The sequence below is a fragment of the Chenopodium album genome, chromosome 5 (genome assembly GCF_948465745.1).
Source record: "Chenopodium album chromosome 5, dcCheAlbu1.1, whole genome shotgun sequence".
Taxonomy (NCBI): domain Eukaryota; kingdom Viridiplantae; phylum Streptophyta; class Magnoliopsida; order Caryophyllales; family Amaranthaceae; genus Chenopodium; species Chenopodium album.
The window spans coordinates 67,346,925-67,359,970 of record NC_137838.1 but is presented as its reverse complement, the minus strand read 5'-3'; the positions used below and the strand labels follow the sequence as shown (position 1 = coordinate 67,359,970).

The 13,046-nt window shown below is 31.5% G+C and overlaps 2 protein-coding genes across 2 annotated transcripts; one reads left to right on the top strand and one right to left on the bottom strand.

The window, feature by feature from the left end:
- The first annotated feature begins 902 nt into the window (after positions 1-902).
- Positions 903-2,697, top strand: LOC145633039 (uncharacterized). The gene is made up of 3 exons (XM_081685346.1): positions 903-1,765; positions 1,866-2,075; positions 2,482-2,697. Exons 1-3 carry the CDS (start codon positions 1,598-1,600, stop codon positions 2,695-2,697), a joined length of 594 nt encoding a protein of 197 aa, XP_081541472.1. The 5' UTR covers positions 903-1,597.
- An 827-nt stretch (positions 2,698-3,524) lies between these two features.
- LOC145630886 (protein FAR1-RELATED SEQUENCE 5-like) lies at positions 3,525-6,722 on the bottom strand. Its single transcript, XM_081683013.1, has 3 exons — positions 6,114-6,722; positions 5,478-5,791; positions 3,525-5,037 (listed from the first exon to the last, which is right to left on the bottom strand). The coding sequence occupies exons 1-3, from the start codon at positions 6,702-6,704 to the stop codon at positions 3,525-3,527; spliced, it is 2,418 nt and encodes an 805-aa protein (XP_081539139.1). The 5' UTR covers positions 6,705-6,722.
- Between the last annotated feature and the right edge of the window lie 6,324 nt (positions 6,723-13,046).

The window sequence follows — 13,046 nt, the reverse complement described above, 5'->3', positions numbered from 1 at the left end:
GTAAATGTTGGTCTTTGGTTACTGCAATCTTGTGAAACTCATATATGATAAATATGTGGATATTTCTTGTGAGCAGGAGCATTATAGTTCTTAATTTTTTGCTCATTTGTCAAATGAGCAATTAATTTTTTGCTCATTTGTCAAATGAGCAAAAACTTCAATGCTCATATAAAGTTCAATTTGCTCATTTTTATATGACTTTGCTCATTCCATATCCACTTTGCTTATTCCATATTTACTCTTCTCATTTATATTTATCTTATTTATGTATTTTTTTATTTATTTATTTTTTTTTACAGAAATGCCTTATGGAGCTTGCAACAGCATCTACAAACCTGGTCTTGGCATACATGTATTTCAGTCAAAAACATGAAACTGCCATCAAGTATTTTCCAAACAACGAGAAGATACAAAAGTTGAAGGAAGATGCCATGGGCATTTGTGATGAGCATAAGATGAGCTCCAAAACTTTGACTGAAGATAATACTCTTTCATTTAGCCAAGATGAAGAGTATTGGCAAGATCCAGCAGTAATTGAAGCTTGGGATAGGTTTTCTCAGATTTCAAGCAACAAAAAGCATGCTGAATCTTCATTCAATGCAATGGTTGTTCATCCAAATGAATCGGAACCCATTGATGTTACTAAGATTGCTTCTGAAAGTGTTCTGATAGCAAGTTGTATCCCTGATGTTGGATGTTCAGATAGGGCTGCTAAAAATGTGTTCAAAAAAATTGGAGATTCAAGTTTCAAATCTGCTTCAGGACATTCACTTGCCAAAGGATCTGGAACTCCTACATTCAGTTTAGGAGTCTTTTCTCAAGAAACTAATTCTCCCCCTAGCAATGCGCCTACTGAACCTGTAGTTGCTTCTGTCAGTGCACAAGTTGGTGCTTCTGTTGCTGATGCTTCTCAAGCTGTTGGTGATGCTCTGATTGCTAATCCTCAAGATCTCATTTCTGATGCTCAAGAAGCTTTAATTGTGCATAAGAGAAAAGGTGATACTGAAAAGAAGAGTTCTATTCCAAAGAAACGCAAACCCCAGCCATCAGTGCTTCTTAGATCACCTTTTAAGTCCCGCATTATGATAATTTACAATCCATTATCACCAGTTCAGATGAGCGTCTTGAAGGCAATGTTTGCTGATGATAAAAATCGTTTGTAAGTATTTTTTTTATCTATAGAATTTATTATCTTGTACATTAACTTCCATTTGTTTTAGACATACTAACTTTCTTTATTCTTTTTATGCAGTGAACCAGTATTTAATGGAGAGAATGGTCTTGAAATTTTGAGAGTACATCTTGAGAATCTTTATAATAAATATAAAGTTGATACAGAGATCATTAATGCTTGGTGTAGCATTCTGAATTATAATGAGCAGTTTAGAGATCCAAATTCTCCTGCTCGTTTCTTTTTTGACCTTAGTGCTACCGTAAGTTCAAATTCTTTCATTTATTTTGTTTTATTGAATTATTTTGTTTTTTTGTTGTAATTAATTTTTTTTTCTTTAACATGTAGGACTGTCTTATTCACTATGAGATAGATTCTGTTGCCCATCGGAATAAGATGTTTTTTTAGGTTGCTGAGAATTTGTACATGAAATCAGTTGTACCACACAAGGATATTCAGCTTTTTTTCTTCCCAGTTTATGAAGAAGATCATTACTATTTGGTATGTTTTAACACTACCACACTGAATGGTAATATCGAGCTTTTTGATTATAACAAAGATGCTGGAGATCATAAACAGCTTTTAAAACATTTGGTATGGCTTAAAAGTTAATCTCTATTCACATTATGTTTGTTTCTTTTACTTGAATGATTAGATTTTATTATGTTTGCTTATTTGATGTTTTTGTTTTCAGAGAACTGCTTTTTCAAACTTTATTCAATGTGAAGGAAATGTACAGAGTTCTATTTTGGCAAATGATATCAAGCGGATGGAAATTTCTGTGATTAATGGTTCATGGAAGTCTTCGGATAAAAATCATTTGCATTGTGGAGTTGCAGTGATGAGACTCATGGAAACATACATGGGTTGTGCAAAGTGGGATCCTGGTTTGAAGAAAAATAATGTAAATTCTTTGCTCATTTGAGAAATGAGCAATTAACTTTTTGATTATTTGCTAAATGAGCAAGAAATTACTTGCTCATTTATCAAATGAGCAAAGAAATGTTTGCTCATTTGACAAATGAGCAACTAATTCTTTGCTCATTTAAGAAATGAGCAATTAACTTTTTGATTATTTGCTAAATGAGCAAGAAATTACTTGCTCATTTATCAAATGAGCAAAGAAATGTTTGCTCATTTGACAAATGAGCAAGGATTCCTATCAAATGTTTACTTTAATTTTGAGGTCTATGGTCCATTAATCTAGCAATACCGTAGGACATTGCCTTACAAGTTACTTTTACATGTTTGCTCATGTTATTGAAATCTCCTTAATTGTATAGGGTTTGATTATGTTATTTGTTTTGCAGCTGATAATCTTGACTAAACTTCGTGAAAAGTACACCCTGGGAATAATTACAAGTGAAGTGAACACTATTCAATCTGTTAAAGAAATTGCTCAGAAGAAGAAAAAGCAAAGTAAAGTTTCTGTTGCTGACAAAAAAGAAAATGCTGAAAAAGAAAAGCCTGAAGAAGAAAAAGTTCAAGGAAGAAAGAGTAAAAGACTGAAGAAAGCTGAATGTTAGGGAATTAAATAGTTAGTAGTGATGATTTGTCTTTTTTGGTTTAGGGAATTGGGTAAATTAAGATTTTATCTACTTTTAAGTAGTCTTTGAATGATGTAAAACTGATTTATAAACAGATTTTACCAATAGAAGCCTACCCTTTTTTACTATAGTGATGATTATATTTGAATTAAAATTCAATCTTTTTTTTGTTTTTACTTCACATACCTTGTTATATACAACCGTTTTCATTTGAAATATTCGTTCATTTGTTAAATGAGCAAACAGATGTTTGCTCATTAAATGATAGATCAATGAATTCTTGCTCATTTGATAAATGTTCAAAGAATTTCTTGCTCATTTGATAAATGAATAAAGAAATGTTTGCTCATTTCACAAATGAGCAACTATTTTTGCTCATTTAAGAAATGAGCTTTTACCTTTTTTGATTATTTGCTAAGTGAGCAAGGAATTACTTGCTCATTTGATGATTGAGAAAAGATATGTTTGCTCATTTGACCCAAGGAGAGCTGATTTTGGATTGGGAGATGAAACAAGAGTGCAATTGTTCCAAGTTCATATAATAGCTAATTTGCTCACTTACCAAATGAGCAAATAATTATTTGCTCATTTGACAAAATGAGTAGTTAACTATTTGCTCATTTGATTAATGAGCAAGGAATTATTGCTCATTCGAGAAATGAACAAATATTTAGTCACTAATTTGAATATGTTCTATTTTCAATTCAACAATATTGCAAAGCATTAAACTATGATTAGTTCAAAATTAATAGTATATTATTAAATATAAAAATTCAACAAAATCTTATATGTATATAAAAGTACCATTACACTTTTTTTGGACAATTTCTAATATCATGATGACTCAATTCACCACAACCTCTACATAATCTCTTCTTTTTTTGGTTTTGCTCTACAACCTTTTCTTTTTCTCCCTTAAGCCTTTTTGCACTTCTACCTCTTGTTTCAACATTTGACACATCAATCTCAGTCGCTTTCTTTTTTGAAGTCTCTTCATTTGATACATGAACTCCAGTCCCTTTATTATTTGAAACTTTTGGAGGTTTGACAATTATTTCAGTTGGCACACTAGCTCCAATCAATAGCTCAATGTCTTGCTCTTTGTTTTTTGCACTTCCAGCTGTTGTTTCATTATTTCTTGCAATCCTCTTTGCTTCCAAATCCTTTCTTATTCCTTGAAGATTTATCACAAGGTCTTGAATATCTTCATCTTTGCCTTCTGCCAAACTTACACAAGTGTGTATCTCTGACCATAAATCATTTAACAATTTTTTCTTGTCTATTATATTAGCACATTGCTCCAACAGGTTTCCTCCCAAGTCAAAAATTGGTTTCTTTAATGCCATAGTAGTCCACCTGTGTAGCATATACTGCTCGGGAATGGTTTCAAACCTTTTTGCTTTCCAAACCCAAATCATATGTCTACATGGAATTCCTTGCCTATAAAATAGCTTGCAAGAACATGTGGTGTCATAGTTAGTTGGATTAAACACAACATCAAATGTTCTAGTCCGATTTCCTTCACTTACTGTTGCAACTTCCAATTCATTTTCTTTCTTCAATTCATCAACACCACAAGAAAAACAAGCAATTTCAACCTCGTATTGAAAATCATAAAAGACAGAGTTAGTATATAAATGTGAGGCATGCTTTTCTATCCCTAGTGGTGTTTTGCACTCAGGATATTTGTGCTTTGAATCATTATCATTCTGACCTTGAGTGTGTCTCTGGGCATCAATTGCAGCTTCATATCTCAAGTAAAACTCAACAAGTGACACATGAGGATTGATAAAGGAGCAGAAAAAGTTGTTTTCACTTTCGGATCTTGATGTTGTACGCATTATTCCTCCAAGGAACACATCTCTGAAATAGGCCGGAATCCACTTGTCTCTTATCTTGTACATATAACCTAACCATTCATGTTGTTCCAAGTGGTATTCAATCATCACCTTGTTCCACCTTTCTTCAAACTCAGTAGGTTCAATTTCAAGGTGCCAAACGCAAGCACATAATTTTTTTAGGAAACCAGTTTCTTCTTGCATGATTGATTTCTCCACCTTATCTGGTAACTTTTTCATTATGTGCCACATACAGAACCGATGTTCAGTCTTCTTAAACACACTTCTAATAGCAATTTTCATTGCTGGATCCTGATCTGTGATCATACAATTAGGTTCATTCCCACCCATTGCCTTGAGGAATGATCTGAACAGCCATTCAAATGACACGATATCTTCCTTTGCTATGAAACCAGCTGCAAAATTAATGCAATTCTTATGATGGTCAACGCCTGTAAATGGAGTAAACACCATGTTGTACCTGTTTACACATACAAAATAAAGTTTAAATGAGCAAATAATTTAATACTCATTTGAAAAATTATCAAATAATCGATTGCTCATTTGTCAAATGAGCAAATAACTCAATGCTTATTTGTGAAATAAGCAAACAATTCTTTGCTCTTTTGTCAAATGTGCAAATAATTGAATGCTCATTTCTCATATGAGCAAATAACTCAATGCTCATTTGTGAAATGAGCAAACAATTCAATGCTCATTTGTCAAATGAGCAAATAATTCAATGCTCATTTGTCAAATGAACATGCAATTCAATGCCCATATACATACTCTTATCAAAGAATATTAGACTTATGGGGATATTCAATTTCCACATAGAAGTAATGAGCAATTAAACTAATTTTATTTAAAACAAAGTCATTAATTTCAGCCATAGCTAGTAATAACACATAAATGAATTACCTATTGGTTTGGTATGTGGTATCAAAGGATACCATATCACCAAATAGAGCATAACTCTTTTTACAAAGGGGGTCTGCCCACAATGCTCTACAAAGGCAATAATCTTCATCCATCTCAAAATCAAAGAAAAAAGCGCTCCACATCAGCTTTTTGTTGGTAAAGTTATCCACGAACATTTGAGCATCGCTTCCTTGAATGTATGCTTTTAAATCTCTATGAAAATTTTTGAAATCTTCCTTAGATGCACCAATGTTTTCATATCCTCCAACAATTTCCTTCATCATTCGAAAAGTTGTAACGGGACCAATATTCACCTATTTAAAGAACAAAACAGTTTGTCACATGAGCAAATAATTCAATGCTCATTTTTAAAATGAGCAAACAATTCAATGCTCATTTGTCAAATGAGAAAAAAATTATTTGCCCATTTGTCAAATGAGCAAACAGCTTTTATTAGAACATACAGAGAATTCATGAAACATAAGATAATTTGAAACATAAGAGAATTCATGAAACAATTCAATGCTCATTTGGCAAATGAGCAAAATATTATTTGCTCATTTGTCAAATGAGCAAACAACTTTTATTAGAACATACATAGAATTCATGAAACATAAGAGAATTTGAAAGTGTTACCTTAGAATTATTCACAATTATTTTTTTGTGTAAAATGTTCATTTTCCTTCCTTCTTTTTGGAATAGATTGCAGCTAGGTGTATAAAGTGCATGAGTATGTCCCTCATGAAATTTTGTCACTATGAATGTGTTATCATCACAATGCTTTAGGACAATATGTGCCTTGCACCCAACACGAGTAACGAGTCTCTTCCTTTTGATTGAAGATTTTTCTTCATTGTTTTCCCCTTCCTTGTTATTTAAATCTTTTTCTACAGTAGTCTTTCTTTTTTCTTTGTATCCTTCCTTATTGCACAAGATATACTGATATTTTAATTCTTTGCTTCTTCTTTGTCTTTTAGTTGTAGACTTCCTTGTATTGAAACCAGAAGCAAATGCATAGCCTTTATAAAATTCAAGGCCCTCTTCAAGATTATTAAACTTCATCCCTATAGCTGGTTTCAACTCATTGGGGCATATTGGATGCCATTCTTTTGTTCCTCCAGGAGTGATCAAAGGTGCTACTTTAGGAGAAACTACTATTGTAGGAGTAGTTGGCACATTTGTGATGGTACTTGATTGACTCTCAACTTGTTCGTTGTTGCTCATCATTTGTGAATATGCACCTCCTTAAACACACACATACACTCTTAATAAGTAGAACTGAAATCAGATTCTTAAACAAACTTACACACACAGAGACATAGATACACACTTACACACACACACACACACACATACACACACACACACACTCAATAATTTCATAATCTATAATTATAACTGAAATCAGTTTCTGAAATCAGAATTGCAAGCAGAAAGAGGAGGGGGCAGGGGGGGATAGGTTTGCTCATTTGTCAAATGAACATGCAATTCAATGCCCACATATATAAACTCTTACACTCAATCACACTTACACTCACACTCACACTCACACTCACACACAGACACACTGTTACACTCACTCACACACACACACACACACTCTCACACACACACACACATACATACACAATTCTGTATACTTAGTGTTTTTACAAGCAATTATTTGCAAAACTTATAGATCCTTGAATTACTTATCAATGTCATTAATATTTGCTCATTTTAATTGTAGTTACCTCATTTTAAATTTTCTATTATACATATTTAGGTTTGCTCATTTTAATTTATTTGCTCATTTTGAATTTGATTGAAAATAAGAACATAATAACAACAAAGTTCAATTTGCTCATTTTTATATGACTTTGCTCATTCCATATCCACTTTGCTTATTTCATATCCCCTTTGTTCTATTATACATATTTAGGTTTGCTCATTTTAATTTATTTGCTCATTTTGAATTTGATTGAAAATAAGAACATAAATAATTGATTCAATCACTATAAAGTTTAATCTGATATTATTAAAATCTCTATCAAATTAATCAAACCTAAATAATTGATTCAATTTAATCAAATAATTGATGCAATTAAACATTCAATTCAATTAATGTAATTCGAAAATTAACATGTAATTCAATTCGAAAATTAACATGCAATTCCAAATTTTTCAGAGATGTAAAATCAAAATATATTGAATATTCAGATTAACATGCAATTCAAAATTAAAATTACGAACAAACCTCAATGGTGGATGAAATTGCGACCGTTGAAATTTGCAAAAAGAAACCGTTGAAAATTGCAGAAAGAAACCACTGAAATTTGCCGAAAGAAGAGCATACTCAGTGAATCGCCATTGATAAGTAAATCGCCATTGATGAGCTTTAAATTGCAGACAGAATAGAGGGGAGAGATAAATTAGATGCTGAAAGTTAGCTTGTAGGCATGCTTATAATCTCAGCAGTTGGATTTCATCTAATCTAGCGGCTAAGATTTGTTCTCACATAAGGTGTGGGTTCTCACATAAAGGGTGGTTCTCACCGGATCCCGACCCTATATATATATATATATATATATATATATATATATATATTTTATAGATCAACAAAATTTTATATAGGGAAGCTAATTTTGCATAAATATAGTTGTAAATTAGCGGGTATTTTAATGAAAATGTGTCGATCATTTTGGGACTAAAACTAGGCCAAAAAGTCGAATTTTTGGAGACGGAGAGAGTACTTTTTAGGTTCTTGCTCCCCTTTCTTGGCTAAGGCTATCACACTTCGAAACGGGCTCCTTCCTTGCAAAGTCTTTAAATATCAATCGTATTATTACTAAAGGAGATGACTTTATATTTATTTTTTCAATATTTTGTAGGGTAAATAATTAAGCTAATTGTTCTTGGGAGATTCAACAGTTTAATTTATGGATGTGAAGTTAAGATCATACTCTTAACAATTTCAATCAGGATTATGCCTATTGAGAAATCCTCAGCGCGGTAGATTATGTTGCCTTGCTAGGATACAAAACGTGTAAACTTTCCTATTTTATTAAATCAAATAGATTAGGTTTTAGTCTTAAAAAAAGATGAACCTTTATTGTATTTGTGTATCTCTATTTCCAAAATAAAAATAAAACAATATAGAATTAAATTATCGATATAGATGGAGAAATGTTACCCTTACAAACAAATGTGATCACACCATCATGTATCATGTGGCACCACACACAAAACTAGCTAAAGGGAATGTTTATAAATTTCTCCAAATTCAGAATTCAAATTATTTATTTATTTATTTATTATAGAATATGGATCGGGGTAATTCTTAATTACCTAGAAGCAATCAGTTGTAAAAACTAACAAAAATAAATAAATAATTTATGACGTGCTCCGTATTACAAATGCCATGCAGCCATGTAGAAATATGTTGCAGCAAGCCTACAACGTGGAGAAAAACTTACGGATTAGTTTAGAAGGACAAGAAAATGAGAAAATGCACTCATGCATGATGTCATTATTCAACATTTTTCTGTTTATTTTTATTCTTTTTTCACGTTTCTTTCTCTCTAAAGACACTTTTTTAAAAAATAAAAAATAAAAAAATCTTGAAAAACTACTTTAATTTATTAATGTTACACTTGTATAAGCCTTCCCTATTTCAAGCCAATTTTTAATACTTTACTATTTGAAAGTCTTTGAAGGTTAGGTTGATACTTAATTATGTTGGGAAATAAACAACAAGCTACATATATGTTTCACGAAAGCACAACTCCCTTTCCAAAATATGAAAATTAAATTTATTCAAAAAAAATTATATGATAACTAATATAAGGGTAATGTTATATGAAGCCCTAAGGGCTATATGTAAGCATTAAATATACTCTTAAAAATTGTATAAAATTAGGAGTTTATGACAAAAACACGCGTAAATCAGTGTTATTAGTGTTTATAGTTTGATGATTTCTTAACTTGTTACGATTTTCAAGTGTTAATTTAATGCTTATACGTAGCCCTAAGGGCTACGTATAATATTTTCCTTATAAATAAAGAACTAAAAATAAATATTTACTATCTCAACTCTTTCTAGTAGGTACTTACCACTTCCTTCAGTTTATTTATAACATATTTATAACGAAAAATTTAAATTAATATATATGTAGATGCTTGATCTATAATTTTTGTTTAGAGTGCACAAGTTTGTTGTCAGTTGATTTTATTTAATTGTTTAATTAAATTGAAATTGGTGGGATATTTTTATGATATATATTAAATTAAACAAGTGGGACTAGTGGGAAATGAGGAGGGTGATGATGAGTGTAGTTTTTTTTTTTTTTTTTTTTTTTTTTTTGAAGGATGATGAGTTTAGTTTTTAATTATTGATAAAAAAATATATAAAAAAAATAATTTTCATTAAATTATTGATCACTTATATATATATAATTTTATAGCATGCAATGAGCACATATTAGAAAATCAATTTAACTATTCCGTTGATAGAAATATTTTAAATTTTTTAAAAAAAAGTTAATGAATGGGATTTAACTCTTTTTTAAAAATGAATGAATTGGATTTAATTTTTTTTTTAAATTTATGAATTGGATTTAACTCTTTTTCTAGGTGCTATAAAACTATTAAATAGTATTCAACCATAGCTAATGTAGAATACACCCTTAAAATACTTGCTTTCCCCCTCCCTTTTTTTTTTTTTTTTTTTTTTTTTTTTGAAACAAAAAATAGAGGGTATTTAATGTGTAACATTATTTTAAGGAAAAAGAAAAAAAAAAATTTAATTCAATTTTTCTTTATAGGATTAAAATCCGGATTTATTTCAGTAATAACCTACAATTAAATTTTACTTCCTTTCTCTCTTCCCCTTACACCACTCTAACACGACCAATTGTTTTTCTTATGTGAAGTGCACATATAATGTGAGGTAATATCTTCTTTTTTTTTTTTTTTTTTTTTTTTTTTATTTTTTTTTTTGAAAGAAGGTAAAATATCTGTTATATGAAATGGTAATCTTATATTTCTATTCAAAAACATTTACCACATTAAACACCATATTTTTCTTGTGAAGAGCACATTTAATGCTATAATTACATTAAGATATCGATCATTAATATAATTTTTATTTCCATAAAAACATATTCCACATTATGCACCTTAATTTCCTTGTGAAGTGCACATTTAATGTGATAGATACAATATACATAGGTCACTTAGAATAATATCTTATCTTTCCACTAAAATATTTACTGACCATTACAACAATTGGGAGGGGACTGGAACCTAAACAATTGGGAGCTTCAATTTAATGTTTTTTACGATTATATTAGACGTGAGGCATAAAGCAATCTCAATTAATTTCATAAACATAGATAGGAATATATAAAAGTATGCGGTAATTTCATAAAAACATATCATGGGTAAAATATTTTCGTGTCTTATGTTATATGGCAATGAGCTTAATAATTATCAATTAGTAACACCATCACTTATTGGTCTTTAATGTACTTATGCCATAACAATGACAATTTACAAATTGTTTAATTTGGTCATAAGATATAGAACATCTAAGGTATTTCTTGCATGTATCTGAGTGCAAACAAAATTATGTAGAACGTACGTGTATATGATATAATTTTGTATATGCACGATTTACGCCTTTTCTGTATTGAACGTAGACAAAATTATGTAAACGTGCGTTCATTGAATCTAACACACGTGACACTTATCCGTTATTTGCGCATAAACTTCAATTAATGTTCAAATAATAGTCGAAATTGAAGTTAGTATTGTGATCTAAGTCATGTATACTCATAAACAATTTTTTTTTTTTTCTTATGAATTAGAATTAGTTAAAAGTGCGCGATTTTTTTATTTCAATAACTTAAATCAACATTGAATAAAAGTTTAGGCGAGTCTCAAGACTCTCAACACTTCAAGTTTAAGCATTTTTCTCTTTCCATTGATAACCCTTACAAACTTGGGAAACACCACTAACAAGATAAAAACCATGCAATTATTCATTATACCAAAAATAATGACCTTTTTCTTCAATTATATAACAAATAAAGCCTTTATTTTGATTTTACACTTGATATTAATTTCCTCCCTATCCTTCTACTCTCTTCACCCCTTTTTCACCTCCACCATATAACATCTCAATTACCCCTTCAATTTGTTTTCCTATAAGAACCCCCTCACACCCCTCTCATTTCTTCACATCCTTAACAAGAGCTCCAAACATATCTCCCAAAAAAATATTCCTCCCTTCCATTTCCTTCTTTTTTTCCTTCAAAATGGCCGGAAATCTGTTTTCCAAGGGTACCAACTCAGCCAGAAGCTCAAATGATCCATCCTCAAAACAAAAACAACCACAAATCGAAAACTCCATTAGAGTCTCCAACAAGAGGCCTAACCAACCAACCCCAAATGTGACTTACCCTTGCCAACTATGCCCTAAGGTTTATCCCTCAATTCATGCTCTAAGGGGCCACCAAAATGCCCATAAGAGAGATAAACTACTCATGCCAGGAATCCAATTAGTGGTGGATTTTACGCAGTTTGAACTCGAGAATCACGTTGAAGCCAATCCGGCCCCCCAACGTGGTTGCGATTCTCCTAATTGTCACCGCAGATACCGTGCCTTAAGGATGCGAGCAATTAATCATCATAGCCAACCCCGTTCGCGGGCTCGTCGTGCTCATGCTCGTCCACCTCCTTGCACGTGCCCGCCACGTCCTATACACCCTAATCGCAACCAAGGAAATCAACGTTACGTTGCTCCTAGAAGGACGGTGTCAAACATTCCACCACCACCACCACCGAGTCCAACCTACACCGTTACGTTGGTCCCCACTCAAGTCACAATCAACGAGTGGGTCCCACCAACCACTCGTCGACAACCACCACCACCACCACCGCCACCGGTTGTCGAACCTAAGGTCAAGGTGGAGGAGGTTTCGGTTGTCGAACCTAAGGTCGAGGTCGAGGAGGTTCCGGTTGTCGAACCTAAGGTCGAGGTCGATGCCAATGTTGTTGTTGATGACAATTCTAATGGTCTCGACTTGGAGTTAAGGCTCTAATGGATGGTAATGGAAGTGTTGTGTCAAATGCAGGAGTTGTAACTCCCGACCCCCCTAAAAATAATTAAAATTAAATATTAAAATAATTAAAACAAAATGTAGTAAAAGTGACAGTCTTGTGTAGCAACAACATAGTTATGTAGCCAGTTGTTGTATTAGCCTAAGTTGGTTTATGTTTTTAATTATGTTTATGTTGTGGTTCGAAGAAAGAAGTCTAGCTAAATGTACTTTCAGTAGCAGTTATGTACTAATGAAAGAGCCTGTTTCGTTAATTAATTATTATCTTTATTTTCTTTTATTTCAGTAAGATTAAATTAGAGTATGAATACCTTTAAAAATAATATTAAAAAAAAATAGAATATGATTAATAATTTGTTTCAAAAAAAAAAGAATATGATTAATAATTAATTTGATTAAGAACAATGAGTAAATTGATCTTAAAAATAATAATAAGCCTAGTTATGCAAGCTCTTATATAACTTCTAAT